This window comes from Eleutherodactylus coqui, chromosome 1 (genome assembly GCF_035609145.1).
Source record: "Eleutherodactylus coqui strain aEleCoq1 chromosome 1, aEleCoq1.hap1, whole genome shotgun sequence".
Lineage (NCBI taxonomy): Eukaryota > Metazoa > Chordata > Amphibia > Anura > Eleutherodactylidae > Eleutherodactylus > Eleutherodactylus coqui.
Window position 1 is genome coordinate 474,851,400 of NC_089837.1, and position 20,871 is coordinate 474,872,270.

The 20,871-nt window shown below is 43.5% G+C and overlaps 1 protein-coding gene across 2 annotated transcripts in view; it reads right to left on the reverse strand.

Annotated features, from left to right (window-relative positions):
- The window catches only part of LRP1 (LDL receptor related protein 1), a 308,223-nt gene that overhangs the window by 115,179 nt on the left and 172,173 nt on the right, over positions 1–20,871 (reverse strand). For both annotated transcript variants that reach the window (XM_066584447.1, XM_066584446.1), the window contains exons 14-19: positions 19,942–20,131; positions 16,787–16,912; positions 14,620–14,760; positions 10,165–10,290; positions 9,640–9,756; positions 7,497–7,577 (exon numbers count right to left, since the gene is read on the reverse strand). In XM_066584447.1, the coding sequence (XP_066440544.1) occupies positions 7,497–7,577; positions 9,640–9,756; positions 10,165–10,290; positions 14,620–14,760; positions 16,787–16,912; positions 19,942–20,131 (781 nt within the window). The remainder of the gene's footprint in view (positions 1–7,496; positions 7,578–9,639; positions 9,757–10,164; positions 10,291–14,619; positions 14,761–16,786; positions 16,913–19,941; positions 20,132–20,871) is intronic.

A 20,871-nucleotide genomic window follows, 5' to 3' on the forward strand; every position in this document is an offset into this window, starting at 1 on the left:
AAAATATTGACAAGACCTCCCTTAAAGTATTTCCTTCCATGACATGGTTCATATAAGCCATGAGAGTTTTTTGGGTTTTTTTGTAATTGCTAAAGCAGCTAGCCTTTAAGTTTATGACATGCAAAAGTCCTTAGTACTTTTGGCAAATACTGCATGAAACCAAGTCCATAAATATAGTGTCCCTAAACACATTTCATCCTCTATTTAGTCTGTAGATATTGTTACAGGAGGTACCTTTTAAACCTATGCTCACATCTGCGCTGGAGGCACTATTCGGATCCTCTGGAGCAGATACGGCGCGAAAACCCGGACAAACTGAGCAGTATGCTGCTCTATTGGATCCAGGAAAATGCGGAGTGACATGTCGGAAGCCAGACCCCATTATAGTGAATGTGACTGCCTAGTGTGGCTTGGTTCTGGCATATACCAGATTCAGTGCTTCTGGTTTTTACCCTATTTCCCTTAATCGGCCCTAGGATGGAGCCAAACAACAGAAAATCATAGCACTAGTGTGAATATTAATTACAAAAAAAAGGAGGAGTGTGGGAGGTGGTGGTGGGTTCTGCTTGTTCCCAAAACAGCATTCAGCACCACTCTTGGCTGTGTCTGGTTTTGTAGTTCAGCCATATTGACTTGTATGGGAATGAGCAGCAATACCAGATACAGACATAAGACAGTGGTGTTGTTTGTGGTATAAGGCAGAACTATTTTCCTTAGCCTGGTCTAGACTGCGCTTCAGTCTGTGCTTAGCCTTTCTTGGGGTTCTGTTTGAAGAGTCAAAAATGGTATTCAGACTGGACCCCATGGGAAAGCACTGATTTTAATTAATCAGCAGAGACCAAAGGTGCAAATTTTGGTCTCCGATTGATTTAGTTTCTGTTCCTTTTCATCTTTTTTTGGACTACATAATAGCACCGTCAACTAGGCTATTCTGTCCTAAAAAAAAGGTGGAAAAAAATGAAAACTAGGTCAAATGAAGACCAAAATTTACACCTTTGGTCTTGGCTGACTCTTTAAAGTCAATGGTTCCATCCTGGGTCTCATCTGAATACCAGTTTTGGCTATTCAAATGGGATGCCAAGACAAGCGCATTCTAAAGCCAGCCTTATCCTGAATAACACCTTAGACAGGAAGCTTTCATCACCGATACACCTATCCAAAAGGTCTACTATAAATCTGTGGAGAACTGTTATGCTTTCAACAAGACAGCAACAGGTGGAAGACTGTAGCTGATATAGGTCATCAATGCCGAAGGTTGACCTTTATTTAATGAGAATGAATGGACATTGCATTAATAATGATTAGAGCTGGCTGTTAAATGGTTGCATCAAGCTGCATAGCTAAGGAGTTGCTTGTCTGGTGATCTTCTCCAGCAAGACATTAAGACTCTGACTAGGCCGACTCAAAGAGTATAGATTCCCTCAAAAGTCTACTATGTCCCTAGCTGGCTGCATGGTGCATGTTGACCTATGCACTAACCGGCAGACTTTGTACAGTTCTTTTCGTCAGAGCCATCACCACAATCTTTTTCTGAAACAAAGAGAAACCAACCAAAAAGACAAGACATTCGAGACATTAAAGACACAGAATAGAAGAAGTTACAGACATAAACATAATTACAGAAGACAAACACAAACTGCACAAAAATGAACATGCTCTACAGCATTGATCAAGGACTTTAGTCTACCATCATGGTTAATGCAAGGGACCAATGGGCTTCATACACAATAATGCAATTAATTCACTGGTAGTTGTAATCACAGATCGACATGAACCAAAATATAGATTGCATTTAATATACACTGCATTTGGAAAGTTGTCCCCATTTTTCTGCACTCCATATCCCATAATAACAAAGTGAAAACTGAATGTTAAAACTGAAAAAAATATATATATGAAAATCTAACATTTTGCAGTGACCTAAGTCATCGCCCCATGTACTCCGTACTTAATTGAAGCAGCTTTGGCAATGAATAAAGCCTCCAATTGTCTTGGGTATGATGCCTCAAGGTTTGCTCAGCCAGATTTGGGAAATTTTTGCCATTCTTCTCTGCTGATCCTTTCAAGATCTGTCAGGTTGGATGGCAACCGTGTGTGGACAGCCATTTTCAGGTAACTCAAGTAAGAGTTCTGGCCGGGCCACTCGGGGACATTCAGAATTGCCCCTAAGCCACTCCAGTGTTGTGTTGGCTGTGTGCTTAGGGTCAGTGTCTTGTTGGAAGATGAACTTTTTGACCAGTCTGAAGTAACTTGCACTCTGAACCCAGTTCTCATTAAGAAAATCTCTGTACTCCATTTTTATCATTCAGCTTTCCATCAAACCTGCACGGTTTTCCTGCCCCAGCAGCTGAAAAATACCCCCACAGCATGATGCTGCCACCACCATGCTTCGATGTAGGGATGGTGCAGGTGATGAGCAGTCCCTGGTTTCTTCCAGACATAACGCTTAGCATTGAGATCAAAAAGTTCAATCTTCGTTTCATCAGACCAGAGAATCTGGTTTCTCACAGTCCGAGAGTCCTTTAGGTACTCCTTGGAAAACTCCAGGAGAGCTTTCATGTGCCTTTCATTGGGGAGAGGCTTCCTTCTGGCCACTGTGCCATAAAACCCAGATTAGTGGAGAGCTGCAGTGATGGTTGACCTTATGTAGGCTTCTCCCATCTGCACACAGGATCTTTGGAGCTCAGCTATTGTGATCATTGGGTTCTTGGTCCCCTATTTTAATAAAGCCCATTTTTCCCTGATTACTTAGTTTGGTGCGTCGGCCAGCTCTATGAAGAGTCATGGTTGTTCCAGACTTCCTCCACTTAAGAATTATGGAGGCCGTTATGCTCATGGGAACTTTCAGTGCAGCAGAAATTTTTTTGTAACCTTCTCCAGATTCTGTGCCTCCACACAATCTTGTCTGAGCTCTAAAGGCAGTTCTTTCCTCCTCATGGCTTGGGCTTGGCTCTGATATGCATTGTGAACTGCAAGACCTTATATAGACAGAGGGTGTTTTTTAAAATTATGTGATTATGTAATCAATGGAAGTTACCACAGGTGGACTCCAATCAGGATGCAAAAACATGTAAAAAATGATCAAACCAAATGGAAGGCCCCCCGGAGCTAAATTTCAAGTGTCATGCGAAAGATCTGAATATTAATGTCACTGCAAAATGTTTGGTTTTTTTTAAGTAACAAAGATTTCTAACATTCTGGGATTTTTTTATTCCAAGAATTTTTTTAGATTTTTAAAAATAAAGGATACAAAAAGTTTTATAAAGAAAAACAGTATTTACAACCTTGCATCTTATATGTCAGTGTATGGTAATTATACAGAGTCTGCAGGTGTAAAAATCAAGAACAAATCTAGACTACAAAACAGTTTGCCATCGGAGTTAAATCAATGATGGGGGAAAAAGATGAAATTTTTAATTTGCACAAGACCACAGCATAACAAAGTGTAAAAAAAAAAGTGAAAAAGTGTCTAAAGACTTTCCGAATGCATTGCATCAAAACATATTAACAGATTATATTAACCTTAAAATATTATGCCTGTTAGTTACTATCACATGCTCCTAGATCAGTGCTTCTCAAACGGTGAGGTGGGCCTCACTGAAGTGCAGTGGCCATGCCACCCAGGTTTCCTTAATTTAGAAGGAAAGTGCCATTGTCTTGTGACACAACACCTCTATCTATCATAGACTGGAGCACGAGGGATCTATCATAGACCGCTTCCGCCTGGAGCACGAGGGATCTATCATAGACCGCTTCCTCCTGGAGCACGAGGGATCTATCTTAGACCGCTTCCTCCTGGAGCACGAGGGATCTATCATAGACCGCTTCCTCCTGGAGCACGAGGGATCTATCATAGACCGCTTCCTCCTGGAGCACGAGGGATCTATCATAGACCGCTTCCTCCTGGAGCACGAGGGATCTATCATAGACCGCTTCCTCCTGGAGCACGAGGGATCTATCATAGACCGCTTCCTCCTGGAGCACGAGGGATCTATCATAGACCGCTTCCTCCTGGAGCACGAGGGATCTATCATAGACCGCTTCCTCCTGGAGCACGAGGGATCTATCATAGACCTCTTCCTCCTGGAGCACGAGGGATCTATCATAGACCGCTTCCTCCTGGAGCACGAGGGATCTATCATAGACCGCTTCCTCCTGGAGCACGAGGGATCTATCATAGACCGCTTCCTCCTGGAGCACGAGGGATCTATCATAGACCGCTTCCTCCTGGAGCACGAGGGATCTATCATAGACCGCTTCCTCTTGGCGCACGAGGGATCTATCATAGACCGCTTCCTCTTGGCGCACGAGGGATCTATCATAGACCGCTTCCTCCTGGAGCACGAGGGATCTATCATAGACCGCTTCCTCCCAGAGCACGAGGGATCTATCATAGACCGCTTCCTCCCGGAGCACGAGGGATCTATCATAGACCGCTTCCTCCCGGAGCACGAGGGATCTATCATAGACCGCTTCCTCCCGGAGCACGAGGGATCTATCATAGACCGCTTCCTCCCGGAGCACTAGGGATCTATCATAGAGAGCTTCCTCCCGGAGCACGAGGGATCTATCATAGAGAGCTTCCTCCCGGAGCACGAGGGATCTATCATAGAGAGCTTCCTCCCGGAGCACGAGGGATCTATCATAGACCGCTTCCTCCTGGAGCACAAGGGATCTATCATAGAGAGCTTCCTCCTGGAGCACAAGGGATCTATCATAGACCGCTTCCTCCTGGAGCACAAGGGATCTATCATAGACCGCTTCCTCCCGGAGCACGAGGGATCTATCATAGACCGCTTCCTCCCGGAGCACGAGGGATCTATCATAGACCGCTTCCTCCCGGAGCACGAGGGATCTATCATAGACCGCTTCCTCCTGGAGCACAAGCGATCTATCATAGACCGCTTCCTCCTGGAGCACAAGGGATCTATCATAGACCGCTTCCTCCTGGAGCACGAGGGATCTATCATAGACCGCTTCCTCCTGGAGCACGAGGGATCTATCATAGACCGCTTCCTCCTGGAGCACAAGCGATCTATCATAGACTGCTTCCTCCTGGAGGACATTCTACTCTACACTAATTGGTACAGGAACAGGAAGTTACACGTTAAGAAGAGGCAGAAGGGTAGAGAACTTAAGTTATTAAGGCCATAGTGACACTTATGTGAGCTCTGTTTCTGGAATTTTTGACCTTAGAGGTTGATGTAAGTGCTTTAATGTCACGTGGGTGAGACCTAGATGACAACACAGGTTGGCTGGTGAGTAAAATCTGAGAAGCATCGGCCAAGATTATATCAAATACACATTAATCTCGGACAGGTTTTATGAATCTCAATCTTCTAAATGCAAAGGTTTGCAGAAATCCTATCACTTCGGCGCTCATAAACAGAAGCCTCCATTCAGCAGTTTTATGCAGTCTAGACTGGTGTCTACAGTTCCTCCTGACAGGATTAGATTCAACATATATTTGTTCATATCTGCTGGCAAAAATCTAACACTTAATTAATCTGCAAATCAGCAGACACATCAATGCCCTACGGCATGTGAACCACAGCTCAATGATTTCAGATGTATTGTATAAATGCAATCCAGGGAATCGTGCCCATATCATGCTAAGAGTAGTTTAATGTCTGAATGTGGCAAAGTAGAGAATGCAAAGGTCTTTGCTTGTGTCCAACACAGGGAAAGACTGACCTCAAGAAAGAATTACAAGTCACTGTGGTAGTGCAGGTGTAAGGTTTAAAAGGGTTGTCCGAGACTTTTACTACTTATGACTTATACTCAGGAAAGGTCATCAATAGATCAGCGGACGTCTGCCGCTTGGGATCCATGAAAATCAGCTAATCGCTGGGCCAGCAGTCAGTGCTGGAAGTAGATAGCGCTGTCCACCTTGCATAGGCCTGATTTGGTACTACAAGCACAGTTCCCATTAAGTCAATAAGAGCTGTGCCTGTAGTAGCAAACTGTGCCGCTGCAATACAGTCAGCTCTGTCCGCACTGACAGCTGGCGCAGCAATCAGCTGGTCAGCAAAGATGCCAAGCGGAGAACCCCACCTATCAACTACTGATAACCTATCCTGAGGATAAGTCATCATTAGTAAAAGTCCCAGACAACCCATTTAAAGGGGCTGGCCAGTTAAAGGGGTGGTCTCGCGAAAGCAAGTGGGTCTATACACTTCTGTATGGCCATATTAATGCACTTTGTAATATACATCGTGCATTAAATATGAGCCATACAGAAGTTATTCACTTACCTGCTCCGTTGCTAGCGTCCCCGTCGCCATGGTTCCGTCTAATTTCGGTGTCTTCTTGCCTTTTTAGACGCGCTTGCGCAGATCCGTCTTCTCCCTTCTTCTCCCTTCGGCTCCGCTCGGCGGCATCGGCATTTTGGCTCCGCCCCCTTGTACGCATCATCGCGTAGCTCCGCCCCATGACGTGTGCCGGTTCCAGCCTCCTGATTGGCTGGAATCGGCACATGACGGGGGCGGAGCTACGCGATGACGCGAAAAGGGGGCGGAGCCAAAACTCCGATGCTTCCAAGACCAGCCGAAGGGAGAAGATGCATCTGCGCAAGCGCGTCTAAAAAAGCAAGAAGACACCGAAGTTAGACGGAACCATGGCAACGGGGACGCTAGCAACGGAGCAGGTAAGTGAATAACTTCTGTATGGCTCATATTTAATGCACGATGTATATTACAAAGTGCATTAATATGGCCATACAGAAGTGTATAGACCCACTTGCTTTCGCAAGACCACCCCTTTAAGGATGTATGACACTTACTACGGTAATATATTTTTGTTACAGCTACTGCACCTTTCTTCAGAATTACACAACTTACACCCACGCTCATTCGGCCCAGTCTTCCCATCCAGACATCTACCCCATCCATAAGCTGACTGTTTATGGAGGGGCGTGTGATCAGAAACGTCACTCTGCCTCTTAACTATGAGGGAGGCGAAGTGACATTTCTGTTCACATGCCCCTCTATATACAGCCATCTTATGAACGAGGGAGCCGTCAGGATAGTAGGAGGAGGCTGGCTAAGCAGGGGCGTAGCTTTATTAATTCAGAGGAAGACACAGAAGCTGTAATAAAAGTATATCAGTAAGTGTCATACGTCCATATTGAACCTACAGGGACCAGCACCTTTAAGTTTGGTAAAATTTCTCCTTCACTCACCAAAACTGAGTAGAGAAACAGCAGACAAGAAAGCTTATATGGTAACAGAAACGTAGATATCTAAGTGTTTTATGCTGATTTACAAATTATTTATGTGCCGTTTTATGTATACTGTTCTATGTGAATCAAGGATGAGCTAGCCGCTCCTGCGTAAGATGGGGAATAAAACAGATGAAGGTTACTAATGGTTTTACTATCCATTAACCTCAGTGACACATAACATGTTCTGACAGACACATCGATCCGGTTAGAACACACATCCAACTCGGTCAACATTTTGTATGTACCAACAGGACGGTAAAACAGTGACACTCACCGTTATCGCAACGCCAATTTATGTTGATACATCGGCCATTTGTACACGTAAACTGAGTAAGAGGGAAACACGTCGGGTAGGCTGCAAGAGAAAATAAGAAAAAATGAATAAAATAATTTTCACTAAAGATTCCTATTGGCTGTATGATTCTTATAGCATAAAAGGGATTCTGTCACCAGATCCATGAAGTCTGACTCAGAGCTGATCTCCAAGTCATGGAGGCAGGCCATCCTGGATTCTCCCCGCCCACATCATGCTGACTGACAGCTCTCCCTCTTTTGTGTATAGGGAAAGAGCTGTCACTCTGCTTCCTGCAGGCGGGATCGGCTGTCGTGGCCCACCTCCATGACTCACAGCTCAGCTCAAAATTAAACTTTATGAACTTATAACAGGACCCCTTTAAGATCATTGTTTTTGCTGTGTATCCCCTCTGCAAAGTAACAGACAAGGTAACGTGTCAGGCAAAAGAATGCTACTCACACCATACCTATAAGCAGAGGGACGAAAATCCAATATTTTCATAATATAATGGCAGAGTACAAAATATAGATTAGTGTTCAAAAACCATTTATAGGGCCACAGGGTGCCTAGTACCTCAACATATAAACAGTCATACAGTTACTTCTGAAGCGGAGAGGTTTACCCAGGAGACAGTCGTGTGATAAAGATCTAATAAAGCTGTACTGTGGATGTCACGTATTAACATATCAAAGGGGATCGAGTGAAATCTGGGATGGCGTGCCAAGTTAAGTGGAAATCTACAGAGAATGCTAAGGCCCAAAGCACCTGCTATATTGTATTAGACAGACACAAGTGTTTAGTAGATCATGGAGGAGCGGAGGAAAGTTACGCTTGCTGCAACAACAGCTAAAGCTCTATCCCTCCATTCCACCTTATAACCAATGATTATAAAACACTCCTACTGCAGCAATGTACTCTATATACTCTAACGGCCTCATTCACACAGACGGATGCCGTTTCAGTTTGTGAAAAACGGACTGATTTTATATGTAGTTGCATGCGTTTTTATTGCATATGCACTTTTTTTTGTAAGCCTGTGTGGCATTTGGTTAGCAGCCCCCCCCTTCCGTCCAAAAAAAGGGCAGAAAGGTCCAATTGATGTCCCTTTTTTTCCCCACTGTATCCAGGTAATGTGTATTAAGGCTGAGTTTTCACGCGTTACTTCATTTTAAACCCCTTTCAACTTTTTGGTCCCAGAAACCCCCTCTAACGTATCGTCTTCCATACACAATTTGCAAAATGCTGCGGGATGCCGTGTTCTACCAGAAGGAGGGGGAGGCTGCAGTGAGGAGAAGACATCCATAAAGCTGAATGATGAAGATGAAGTGAACGCCATTACAGGCACTCAGGAATACATAGAAACCTTCCAACGTTCTCATTCCCGTTTAGCAGCTGAGATAAGAAAGCGAACGGCGACATTGATTGTCTATTGTAAATAATGAGGAAGCGCTTTGGTAGACTTCTAGGATAGGCGACTACTGAGTCATTCCGCGGAGACGCCAATGGGGCCAGTTTAAGGGATATAAAAGAGTAACAAAGTCCTATACAATAAAGTCAATTAACACGACAAGGAAGTCCCTCCAGCACAAAGTCTTAGAAACATAAAGAGCAGCATCAGCTCCATAAAGTGTAACTTCCCCTCTGAAAAGGAAACTTCTTTACTAAAAACAGACTGAAAGAACGCAGGGATTGCAAAAAAATTGCATATTGGGGTGAGGCTGTATACATCATCAGCAACTCTCTGATTAAAATGGAGAGGAAGGCAATGCAAAGTTGTATAGGAAATTGTGCGACCTTGTATCCATGAGACCTCCTGCGGTTACCAGGTTGGCTTTGAATCTCTCTTTTCTCTCAATATATATTATACACATATGTACACTATACACACACACTGCATAATATATGGAAGGGTAATATATCATACACCATGTATGGAGCTCACTGGTTGTGCGTCATTTTCTAGAGCATGATACCCTCACCGACATGGAGTTGTGGTATGTTTTACCACATAGTCATTTCCAGTTGACTAACTTCGTTCACTATTGACAATTTACTATTCAGTTTTTGCTATTATTGGTTTATAGTTTTTTTCTCTTCATATCATGGAGAAGCAGCGACTCACCACACGTAGAGGACTCATCGGAGCGGTCACCGCAGTCATCATCTAAATCACAAGTCCAAGAAGTTGGGATACAGCGACCACTAGCACAGGAGAACTGGTTAGGAGGACATGTGCGGGCTGTAAAGTAGAAGAAGGGGGGGGGGGGGAGGTAAGCGTCTAGGATGATAAAGAGCATTGTATCAACATCTAATGGAACTTTTACACAGAGGACAGTCGATCGAATAATTGCAGAATTGAGTGAGTGTCGGCCTATATAAACACGACACACAACAGGTCATGGAGCGAGAAGTCGCCCATTAGTCGCTCACTGAAACCCAACGACTAGTTAGTGACTTCTCGCTCATTGAATGACTATCGTGATAGTCGTGGGGACAGCTGTTGAGTGCATAAGCACCTGACAGTCATTCTGTCTAAAACCACCCTAAGATTAAATCCTAGGGACCAGTAAGTGACAAAGGATGAGAAAAGTCCTATGAAGACAATACAGTAGTTGAGGTATGGTCCTATTCCATGATCTATACATACCTGAACATGTAGAGTTGGATTCATCTTCTCCATTGCCACAGTCATTGTCGCCATCACACAGCCAGCGGTTGGGGATGCATCTGTTGTTCTCACATTTGAATCGATCGGATGGGCAAGTGTGTTGATCTTTGATAAAGACAAGACAGTTTTTGAGAAAACAGTTGTGGCATGTGAACAGTTCAGCGCATGGACAAGTGGCTGTGGGACTGAATCACTAAAAATAATAATATCCTGTAGATATGCGGCAAATACTGTATTCACTCATTGTGTGAGCCGGAATGGCTGACCACTAGGTGGTCTGGTGTGCCGCAGAATACAGAACTAATATCGATTGCATAAGGAAAGACTAGAAGCAATGGGATGAAACTGAAAGGGAGGAGAGACAGATTAGATATTAGAAAAAAACTTTCTGACAGTGAGGGGGATCAATGAGTGGAACAGGTTACCACAGGAGGTGGTGAGTTCTCCTTCAATGGAAGTGTTCAAGCAAAGACTGGACACACATCTGTCTGGGATGATTTAGTGAATCCTGCACTGAGCAGGGGGTTGGACCTGATGACCCTGGGGGTCCCTTCCAACTCTACCATTCTAGCACAGTGATTTGCATTCGATTTGTGATGCATTTTTAATGCTGGTTATTATGTGGACCACATGAAGAAAAGATCTGAGAAGTGCAGAACAGAGGAAAACCCGCAAATCATATGAAAATATGACTATTTCTCACTGATCAAAATTGCACTTGCCCGTGCGAATACAGCCGCAGTGTTATTTAGCGCATGTATGGATTATTTTTGCCTCATTCTGTAGGATGCTGATAATTAGGCACTATGGTATAGATATTTGTACACAGTGTGACACTACATATATGGATAGTATACGGAGTGGAGCCAACAGAAGGTACTGTACAGGTCACCATCTAATGCGAGGCTGGCCCTGCTGGCCACTAATGGAATCAACAAACACATTCTTACAGTTTGCTGGCAAGCGTTAAAGTACATTAATACAAGTTCCTCAAAGAGCTGGCCTCATGTTCCAGAACTATATTACACCTCAATACACATTCCTAAATGCATTACAAAATGATCAGCAACCTATAAGGGCACGTCCGCCCGTAAATTCATTAAAAGAATGTAAAAGTAACGCTGCAGAGTTGGAAGTGCTACTAACTTGGAAGGGAAAGATAAAGGAAAAGAAGTGACTAAATAAGGTGACGGTTCCTTTCATCTACAATCTGGGAGATACTTTTTGACCTTCATTACTTGTTTTAGTTTGTTCTTTTCAGAAAAGATACTAATTTTCCCCAAGTACAACATTTAATTGCTACAACGCGCACGCTCCTTAGCGCACCACCTTTGCACAGGCATCTACGTTCGCAACAGCAATTAAGAAGCTGACACGTTTGTGAACTGCCAGATAATTACACCCGGAGGGACAAGTGTCCCATTAAGACAGAGAATTACACATAACTGTTCCTATATACAAGGTATCAATAACGTTCCAGGTGTCACAGCTCCAACGTCCTTAAGCTGGAAACTGCCGAGTGCTCAACCAAATTAAGGCGCACATGCTTCACGGTAAGTCGTTCTGAAGTAGTCGGCCGCGTTCAATATGAAAAAGGGTTTTATCTTCTGTTTACATAGTTTTTGATCTAAGGAAAGAGGTGGAACAAACTCAATAGTATCAGAGGCTCGAGTCCCAGATGAGTAGCCAGGATTCAAAAGCCTTAGAGAGGGTTGTGTAAAAAATATATGAATAAATGATGGGGGTGCACCAACCAGGTGGACCTAACGGTGGGCAAGCTAGATGTGTAAAGACCAAAAAAACTGGTGTCTCGGTGCTACTCTCCAATAAAGGCCGTAAGACAGTTGGATAAAATATCCAATTGCACTCTTATTAGATGAATAAAAAAAACAAAAAACAGGAGATACGAGTTTTGGGGTGAACCCCTTCATCAGTCATGCTGGGTAGATCATCGCACTGGGAGACGTTGAGGTGTTCTCAGCCCTGGTCCTCTCAGCTCTGGGTGTCACCAGCATTTTTGGGTCCATACCCCTCAGCCCCATAAGTTATGTTCTACCCAGTTTGACTAATGAAGGAGTTCACCCCGAAATGTGTATCTCCTGCTGGTCTTTAATTCATATAATACTAGCTGATATACCCGGCTTCGCCCGAGTTAATTTGGTACTGGCGTTTATCTGGTGTTCACACGGAAAATATTATGAAGTTGTGGTTACTTTAGAAATACTGCGAAAAAAATATGTTCACCATTTTGCATGGTTCTTTGCGTTAATTACCCAGGAAACACCACGGGAGGTAACCATGCGACGCTTCCTTTATATAAAATGACATCAGGAAGTGAGAGAATTAGATTACGTACATAAAATTTGGACGCTAATTCTTTTGAGCTTAGAATTGAATAATCGAGTTGGGACCCATTAACTTTACATATTTATGGCACAATCAATCCCCTTTCCAAATCTCAAGTTTCTATGACACCGGGAAGTGAGAGAATTAGATTTCGTACGTAAAATGTGGACGCTAATTCTTTTTCGCTTAGAATTGAATAATCAAGTTGGGACCTATTAACTTTTCCTATTCATGACATATTCAATGCTCATGCCAAATTTTAAGTTTCTATGACATTGGGAAGTGAGAGATTTAGATTATGCATGTAAAATTTCGATGCTAATTCTTTTGCGCTAGAATTAAATAATCGAGTTGGGACCCAATTACTTTTCCTATTTTGGACATAATCTATGCTCTTACCAAATTTCATGTTTCTACGATATCGGGAAGTTGGAGAATTAGTGGTGAGTCAGTCAGTGAATCAGTGAGTGAGTCAGTGAGAGCTTTCGTCTTTATATATATATAGAAAAGAGAAGTTGGATATTTTATCCGACGGTCTTACAACCTTTACTAAAGAGTAGCGCTGAGACGCCAATTTTTTGGTCTTTACACATCCATCTATACGTTCTAGTATCACGTCATCCAAATACCAATGGAGGTATTATGCATTCTTTGGGGCCCATAAGTCAATGGCAGTGCAGAAGCAATAGATTCTATATCTGCCCTCATTAGGATGAGCATCAGAGACTTCGGGAAGATAGGAAAGTTGAGGTCAATGTGTTCTGTTGCATGTCAGAGTAATTCTAGGGCAGTATTGTAATAGGAAGCCTTCCATGGATGACACCAGACAGAGCTGTAACAACTAACTAGGACTGTCAGATTTGATCATCCCTAAAACTAGTGAGACAAAAGTCCACGTTATCTATAATACCAACTATAATTCATATATATTTTACCAAGCAGGACATGGATTAAGGCAGACTTCCGACGAGCGTACTGGATCCATATTACAACCGTATGTCATCAATAAAAAAATAATACCAATACGGAAGCAAAGAAACAAAAGTATGGATCATGCGAAGTTTTAAAAAAATATTGGTCCTGAAAATACAGTCACGTGAATAGATATAGATTTTCATTAGCTCCATATCACAGTTCATAAAACACGAACCAAATGCAAAGTTTAAAAATGCTCATCTGAAAGTTGCCTAACACATACCGATCAGATTTTGCCTCAGGGAAATTCAACTAAAAGCGGTTTTCTGCCATTAATTGAAAAAAAATAAAATACAGGGGATAAATAATGATGCAAAATAACAAAAAAGCCACACTCTCCTATCAAATGACCCCATCGATCCAGAGCAGAAATGACAGCAGTGCTACTTCTCACTCATGTGACTGATCAGCCAATCACTGACCTCAGTGGTCATTTGTCATCTGTGCTCAGACGGCCGCTGAGGCTGGTGATTGGCTAAGTGGTCACTGAAAGGTGACTGATAAATTAAATATGACCACCACACTTGCTTCCCAAAGAGGACCGATGGCAGTGGATGGGAGAGTCCATTGGAAAAGCAATTATGGCTTTTTTCCTATTTTCCATCATTATCCCCGTACACATACCCCTCCCTTCCCGTTAGTGAATTTAATTCGATGTCCGATAATCCCAACATGGCTATTTTAGTAAACACATGTATTCTTCTTAAAGTAACAAATTCGGAATGTTCTTTCTTAAACTCTGTTGTGTCATTTCTCAGCTAGACAATTCTTCCTAGAAATGATGAATAAATTGCCAAGTGGGTGTTACCAGTTGGGGGTGTAACACTTCACAGCCTGACATTGTCCATTCCATGTTAACGAAGCCACACCTCTTTGTCAATAAGAATGGTACCACCCAATTGCCTGCTTATCTATAAGAATTCAGCAGGGATAACAGGGAAAGGGCACAATGCGACGGAAAGATGCACTAATTGTTATTTCATGATGAAAACCAGTATTTATGAAACAGGAACCGGTCACGCCTAGTGATACGTTCGCTCGGAGATGATGACGATCCAATGTCTTGTTAATGAATGTAGGGGAAGATGAAGACAAGTGGGAAGGTCTACTTACGACATAGATCAGGAGCCTCATCGCTGTTATCCAGACAGTCGTTGTCTCCATCACACTTCCAGCGTTCTTGGATACAGCGGCTGTTCTTGCAGGCAAACTCCCCAGGTTGACATTGGGGAGGAGGAATATATGATGGGTTGGCTTGAAAAAGAATAAAATATAGCTATATAAAACTCACAGCTTGCCGCTGAACGAAGAATCCAATTAAGAAGAACCTAATTAAAACATTGAAAAGCTATAAAACTTTACTGTGTATCTTGTTTAGGGAATAAATTAAAATGCTGAATGTACATTACTCGCGTTCACAGCTGCGGCGAAGGTCTAAGGCCACTCACAACTAATGATATTGTAGAAGCTTGACAATCAGCTCCAACAATTCATGACTCTGAATGGGATTAGCAGGGATCCGATTATCTTCCAAATTGATTAAGAACAAAAATGAACACTAACTTTTTACACTAACTTTTGCTCATCTAACAGCATCAATCTTTTCATATAATCTTTATATAGTTTTTGTTTTAGAATTGAAAAGCAAGTTTGAAATGGCTGCCACTAGGGGTCTCCCTTCCAGCACCCTTGTAATCCACTGCCTGTTATTAGGCATTTGGCTTCTCTAGTAATGGGAACAGAGACACTGCTAGCTACTACATGCAGCAGAGGGGCGGGCACTCAGATGCTGCCTCACAGCTATTGGAGCAGGGCTCTGCAGGGCAGCATGGGAAGTGTGGGAGAAGAAATCCTCACCAGTAAAGTTCCAGCAGAATGGCTAACTTAGGACATCCCCCTACCCCACCTGTAAGTCGATTGCAAACAACAGAGCATCAGAAAATAACAATATCTACATGGAAAACTGAACTGATGAGGCTCAAACTGGGTGCAAATAGCAGCAAAGTAGCGGCCAATAAAAACCTGGGCTGCTTCTTAACATTTTTTGAAAGTTCGGTTCTGCTAAGTATTTTATTTCTGGCCAAAAATATTTATTTATCAAAAAGTGTAATGTTCTGCAAATTAAAAATAAAAGGAGTAAAAAACAAGCCTAAAAGCTTTTACTACAAGCAAAAGGTTCCTCATGTATTCCATTTACTAAACCCAAATACAATGGATTCACAAAGAGAGGAAGTGTTACCCTTCTGTAGAAAACACTCAAGTGGAACGGTGTCTCCTTCAACTATTTCGTCAGGAAAACTCAGGTGTCTCTCTTCAATCAAGCAATAACTAATGCGCATTATACCAGTCCAAATGTGCCTTCCCCTCAATCAATAATAGGCGGCCAGGCCCGGGGTTCACATGCTTTTATTTATGCATCTAGGTCAGTGCAAAATGAAAGGCTTCGCTTGAATCGGTGGCCAGAGTGCAGTCAGAAGCTTTCAAAATATTCCAACCCAACATCATGGGCAGATATTGCTGCGTTCACAAGCACTGCGGGCTGGCAGAAGACATTCAAGGGCTGTTTGAGCCAAGAAAAACTTTCAAATAAAAGAGCGTTAGGGGTGAGAGTTGGATTTCAAAAAATGGACTGATGGGAGAATTAATTAAATAAACTTTTTAAGACCATATTAAGTTTCTAGTTTTTTTGTTTTTTTTTAAAAGAAAGTCCTCTTATGAAGACGTCCCCTTCTCTACTTCCTGTCTGGCCCCCGAGGGTAACGGCCCTTTTACACGGGACATATGCCCAAGAGGTCATCCCAGTGATAATAGCATAGTGAGTGAATAGAGTCGGAGTGGGCTGGTTATCGTTCCGGGCCACCCACCTCCATTCACAGTAAGCAGGCAGTCGTTCGTTAGTGAATGATTGCCGGTTTACACGGGCCGATCCCTCGTTCAGTTTTTCTGCATGCAGAAACTAAAGGAGAAGCAAACGCATACAGTCGTTCAGTCGGGGCGTGTATTTACATTGACCGACAATCATTCACATTTCCGCTAGATGCAGGAATCTGAACGATTTATCGGCCCGTGGAAAAGGGCTCCAAATGCAGTATTACATGTCAGCTATTCAAATGTATGGCGTATCAAGAAATACATGGAGGGGCTGGGTCTACCAGATTGGGGGCGTTCTTATTCAAGAGGTCATCACTCCATGATGTCCATCTGCCCATTTAGGGGTTCATAAGATGATCCCTTTAAATGTAAGGTGGAAGGACTATGGTATAAAACAATGGATCTTTACCTTTACAGGTGACATTGTCATCATCCAGGATCTGGTCTTCCGCACAAGCACACTGTCGGCTGCCAGGGACTGCCAAGCAAAGGCTGCTACACCCACCATTATTTACACGGCAGGCATTGGAGCCCACTGTAAAAGGAAGAAAAAAAATAACTTTTAGCAATAAGATTAAGCATCAAGTAACAAAATAATCATTGGGGATAAATCAGAACGTGCAAGAAATAAAAAGAAAGATAGTCAACAAGCGGCTGCATTACAACTAACACTAACATGAAAAGAGTCGGCTATCAAATGTAAAGGGCTTGTACTAAGACTACAACTTATTCCCTTTCCACATGATAGGGGATAACTTGCTGATTAGTGGGGGTCTCACCACTGAGATCTCCACCGATCTTGAGAACGGGGGTTCTGTGTCACCAGTCCTTTGCTGGGGGTTACCGCATCGCCGCAGACAGTGAGGAGGAAACTGAAAGGGTCGAACAAGCACTAACGCTCCATTCACTTTCAATGGGACTGAGGAAATAGCCGCGCGGCAAGCTCTGGGTATTTCCGTCAGCCCTACTGAAATGAATGGAGCACCGACTGTGCATGCTCGGCCAGCGCTGTAGTCATTCTGATGGCACTGTGGGGGGAGAAGTGACCCCTGCAGTTGCAGGCAGAGGGCGACACGGGACTCCCGTTCTCAAGATCGTTGGGGGTCACCCCCACCGACACCAAATTGTTCCCCATCCTGTGGGCTTGTTAACTTGTCATCCTGATTAGAGATGAGCGAACGTACTCGTTACGAGTACTTACGCACCCGAGCGCCGCCATGTTCGAGTACAGCAGTACTCGCACGTAAAGATTCGGGGGGCGCCGTGGCGGCACGGGGGGTAGCAGTGGGGAGTGGGGGGGAGAGGGAGAGAGAGAGGGCTCCCCCCTGTTCCCCGCTGCTCCCCCCCGCACCGCCGCGCCTCTCCCTGCCCCCCGGCGCCCCCCGAATCTTTACGCCCGAGTACTGAAGTACTCGAAAATGGCGGTACTCGGGTGCGTAAGTACTCATTACGAGTACGTTCGCTCATCTCTAATCCTGATACAACTAAACACATGGAGACTATAATAAGAGTAAACAGTAACAATTCTCAACAATACAATCTGTAGATATTTTCCTGGGAACTGGTTTTTATGTGTTAAAAAAAAATTATCTGGTGAGACTGTTTCGGAAACTGGCAGAATTTAACGGACATGAAAACAAAAAAAAAACAACAAAAAGACAAAAAAAAACCAAAAAAACTTTTAAACTGAGCACCACTAGTTTTCACGTAAAAAACAACCAAAATGGACAAAACAGAACTTCAGAATCCAAATGATGGTCCGTAATGGAGTTTTCTTTTCATACTAGGAGATATCTAGATATAAACAACGTGTTTGGCCGAGTAAATGAACAAAACACTTTGTCAACAAGAGGCGTAGGGGGCACTCCACTCCAGACCGCTGAAGGACAATGCTGCGCCTTACTGGCTATGACAATGTAGACTATTCACCGCACACTGCATAGCACTTTTATTGTTACAAAGCTCAGTCTAAGGACTCCTCCACACTTGGGGAAATGCCGAAAAAGTACCGTAATGTCTAATGAATAGTTTATTATCAATGATGTCACTATGCCGGTTACTCAGGACAGGACTGCTCATGGAATAAGCGCAATTTACAACCTTAGGCCAGGCTCACACGATCGGGTCGGATTTCACATGCGGATTTCTGCAGCGGAAGACCTGCAATCATTCGCGGAGAGTAATTGCAAGTGATTGCAGAGGCGGGTGTTTGTCCGCGCTGATGTACGCATACGCACAGCGCATCGTCCGTGTGAAAGAAGGCTGGCATTTCTATTTTCTTCTGAGGTTTCAAGCGTTTCTGCCACTCGTACATAATGTAAATTGCGTATGAGTGACACCGAACACTCGCATCCATTGGCACCCACGCTAAAATAGAAAATGCTGCAATTCTTCTTCTTCTCGCGGAATACGCAATTCGTATCTGCGAGTGTGAATAAAAGATAGAAAACGCATGCCATTCAATGCCCCCATTTTATCGCAGACGGCGATCGCAGATTTAAAATCCGCCCATGTGAGCCCGGCCTTCGGCTTCTCTTTTTCAAGAGGTAGTATCACAGAGCCAATCAGATGTACACTAGTATCAAAGCCGCAGACAAGGATCTGAAATGCATCCAGAATCTAATGCATACAAATATATCGCTGCAATATGCCACCCATTAGTTAATTCGATATATTATGCATAATAAAGTGACACATGGCTCAGAGCAATCTAATTGATCACAGCGTAATGCGATCACCATAAAGTGCCTCATGCCAGAGAAATGAATACGTCAAACATCGCTCCCCAAACAGATAATTCATCAGAGATGTCAAAAAGTAATTAAGCGCTCAGAACACTAAATACAATAACCAACGTGCCGACGCGTTTCTCTAGATCTCCTTGTTCATCGGGAGACAATGGAAAAGTAGTGGTTCTAAATGCATTGTAAATCGGAATGATGGCTATACAACCCATACATCTATCAATCATAGGTCTCTCAATTGATTTGGATGTCAAAACATCAACACGAAATTCATTAATGGCGCTTGTAATTAATACAAGGCATCAGATAAGAGCAGCTAGCATAAGGTTTCACATCAGATCCGGCTCAAGCAGAGGCGTAACTTGAAGATTCAGCGCCCCAATTCAAAACCTGTAACAGGGCCCCCAACTAAAATGGTTTATTCATAGTACTGGGCTCCCTATATGGAGAAGAGAGGCCTTATGGGCCCCCTAAGGCTCCTGGGCCCGGGTGCAACCGCATCCCCTGCACCCTCTATAGTTACACCCCTGAGCTCAAGATAGCCAAAGAAAAAGAGCTTCATGCAGCACTTTTTCTTTCATCCAAAAGCCGGGCAGCTGGGCGGAAAGAGAACGGACCCCATTATAGTCAACAGGGTCAGTCCGATGCAGATCCGTTCCATTAAGAGCTAGAACCGTTGGGCCACGAGCGGAACCCCGAGCGCAGAAATGAAAGCACCCTTCTACACTTAGGTGCAGATAAACCAGCTGGCAAAGATGGGGCAGTGATATAGCGGATGGCATAGCACGGACACTTTTTCTAAGAGCTAGGATATATTCACCTTGCTGCTGTTGAGCATCATACATTCGGATTTCAAAGATTGGTGGTCGCTCATTCCTCAGTAGAGTGACTGTTTTTGTGGCTTGATCCAGTCGGAAAATACTTCCACTTCTGTATTCTGTCCAGAAGAGGTAGTTACCATAGTGGCATAGCCCAAAGGGATGATTCAACTCTGGACCTTCATATACGGTCTAAAAGGAAAGACAAATTAACATTGCCATCAACCAAAGATGAAAGACAAGAAGTAAAAAACAATATCCGATACAAATAACATAAGGAGATTCAATCCTGTGAAAGTAAACATGACACAGACAGACTTTGTAGGAGGACCCACGTCTCATGAGTACCAGAACCTCCGGTGAGTAGTATAAAAGATGCAATCACAAGACAGAGGCCATGTCTAGCTCCGTATGGACATCACATAGGAAGCGCATTACATTCAGACTGAACAGATTGAGGGAGCAAAAGTTTAATTTATTTTACTCATGGGAGTTGGAGGAAATCCATACAAACACAGGTTTCCTCCAACTCCAAACTGAAAGGGAGGAGACACAAATTACATATTTGAAAAAAACTTTCTGACAGTGAGGGTGATCAACGAGTGGAACAGGTTACCATGGGAAGTGGGGAGTTCTCCTTCAACGGAACTGTTCAAGACAGTGCCTGGACAAATATCTGTCTGGGATGATTTAGTGAATGCTGCATTGAGCAGGGGGTTGGACCCGATGACCCTAGAGGTCCCTTCCATTCGATGATTCTATGGAGAACATAAAAACTATGTAGATGTTGCCAATGGTCAGATTTGAACCCAGGACCTCAGTGCCACAAGACAGCAGTGCCAACCACTGAGTTACCATAATACCCTGCGCCATCAAACTACCCACGAGCAATATTGTTAGTAAGATCCAAAAAAGACATACGTCCATCCAGT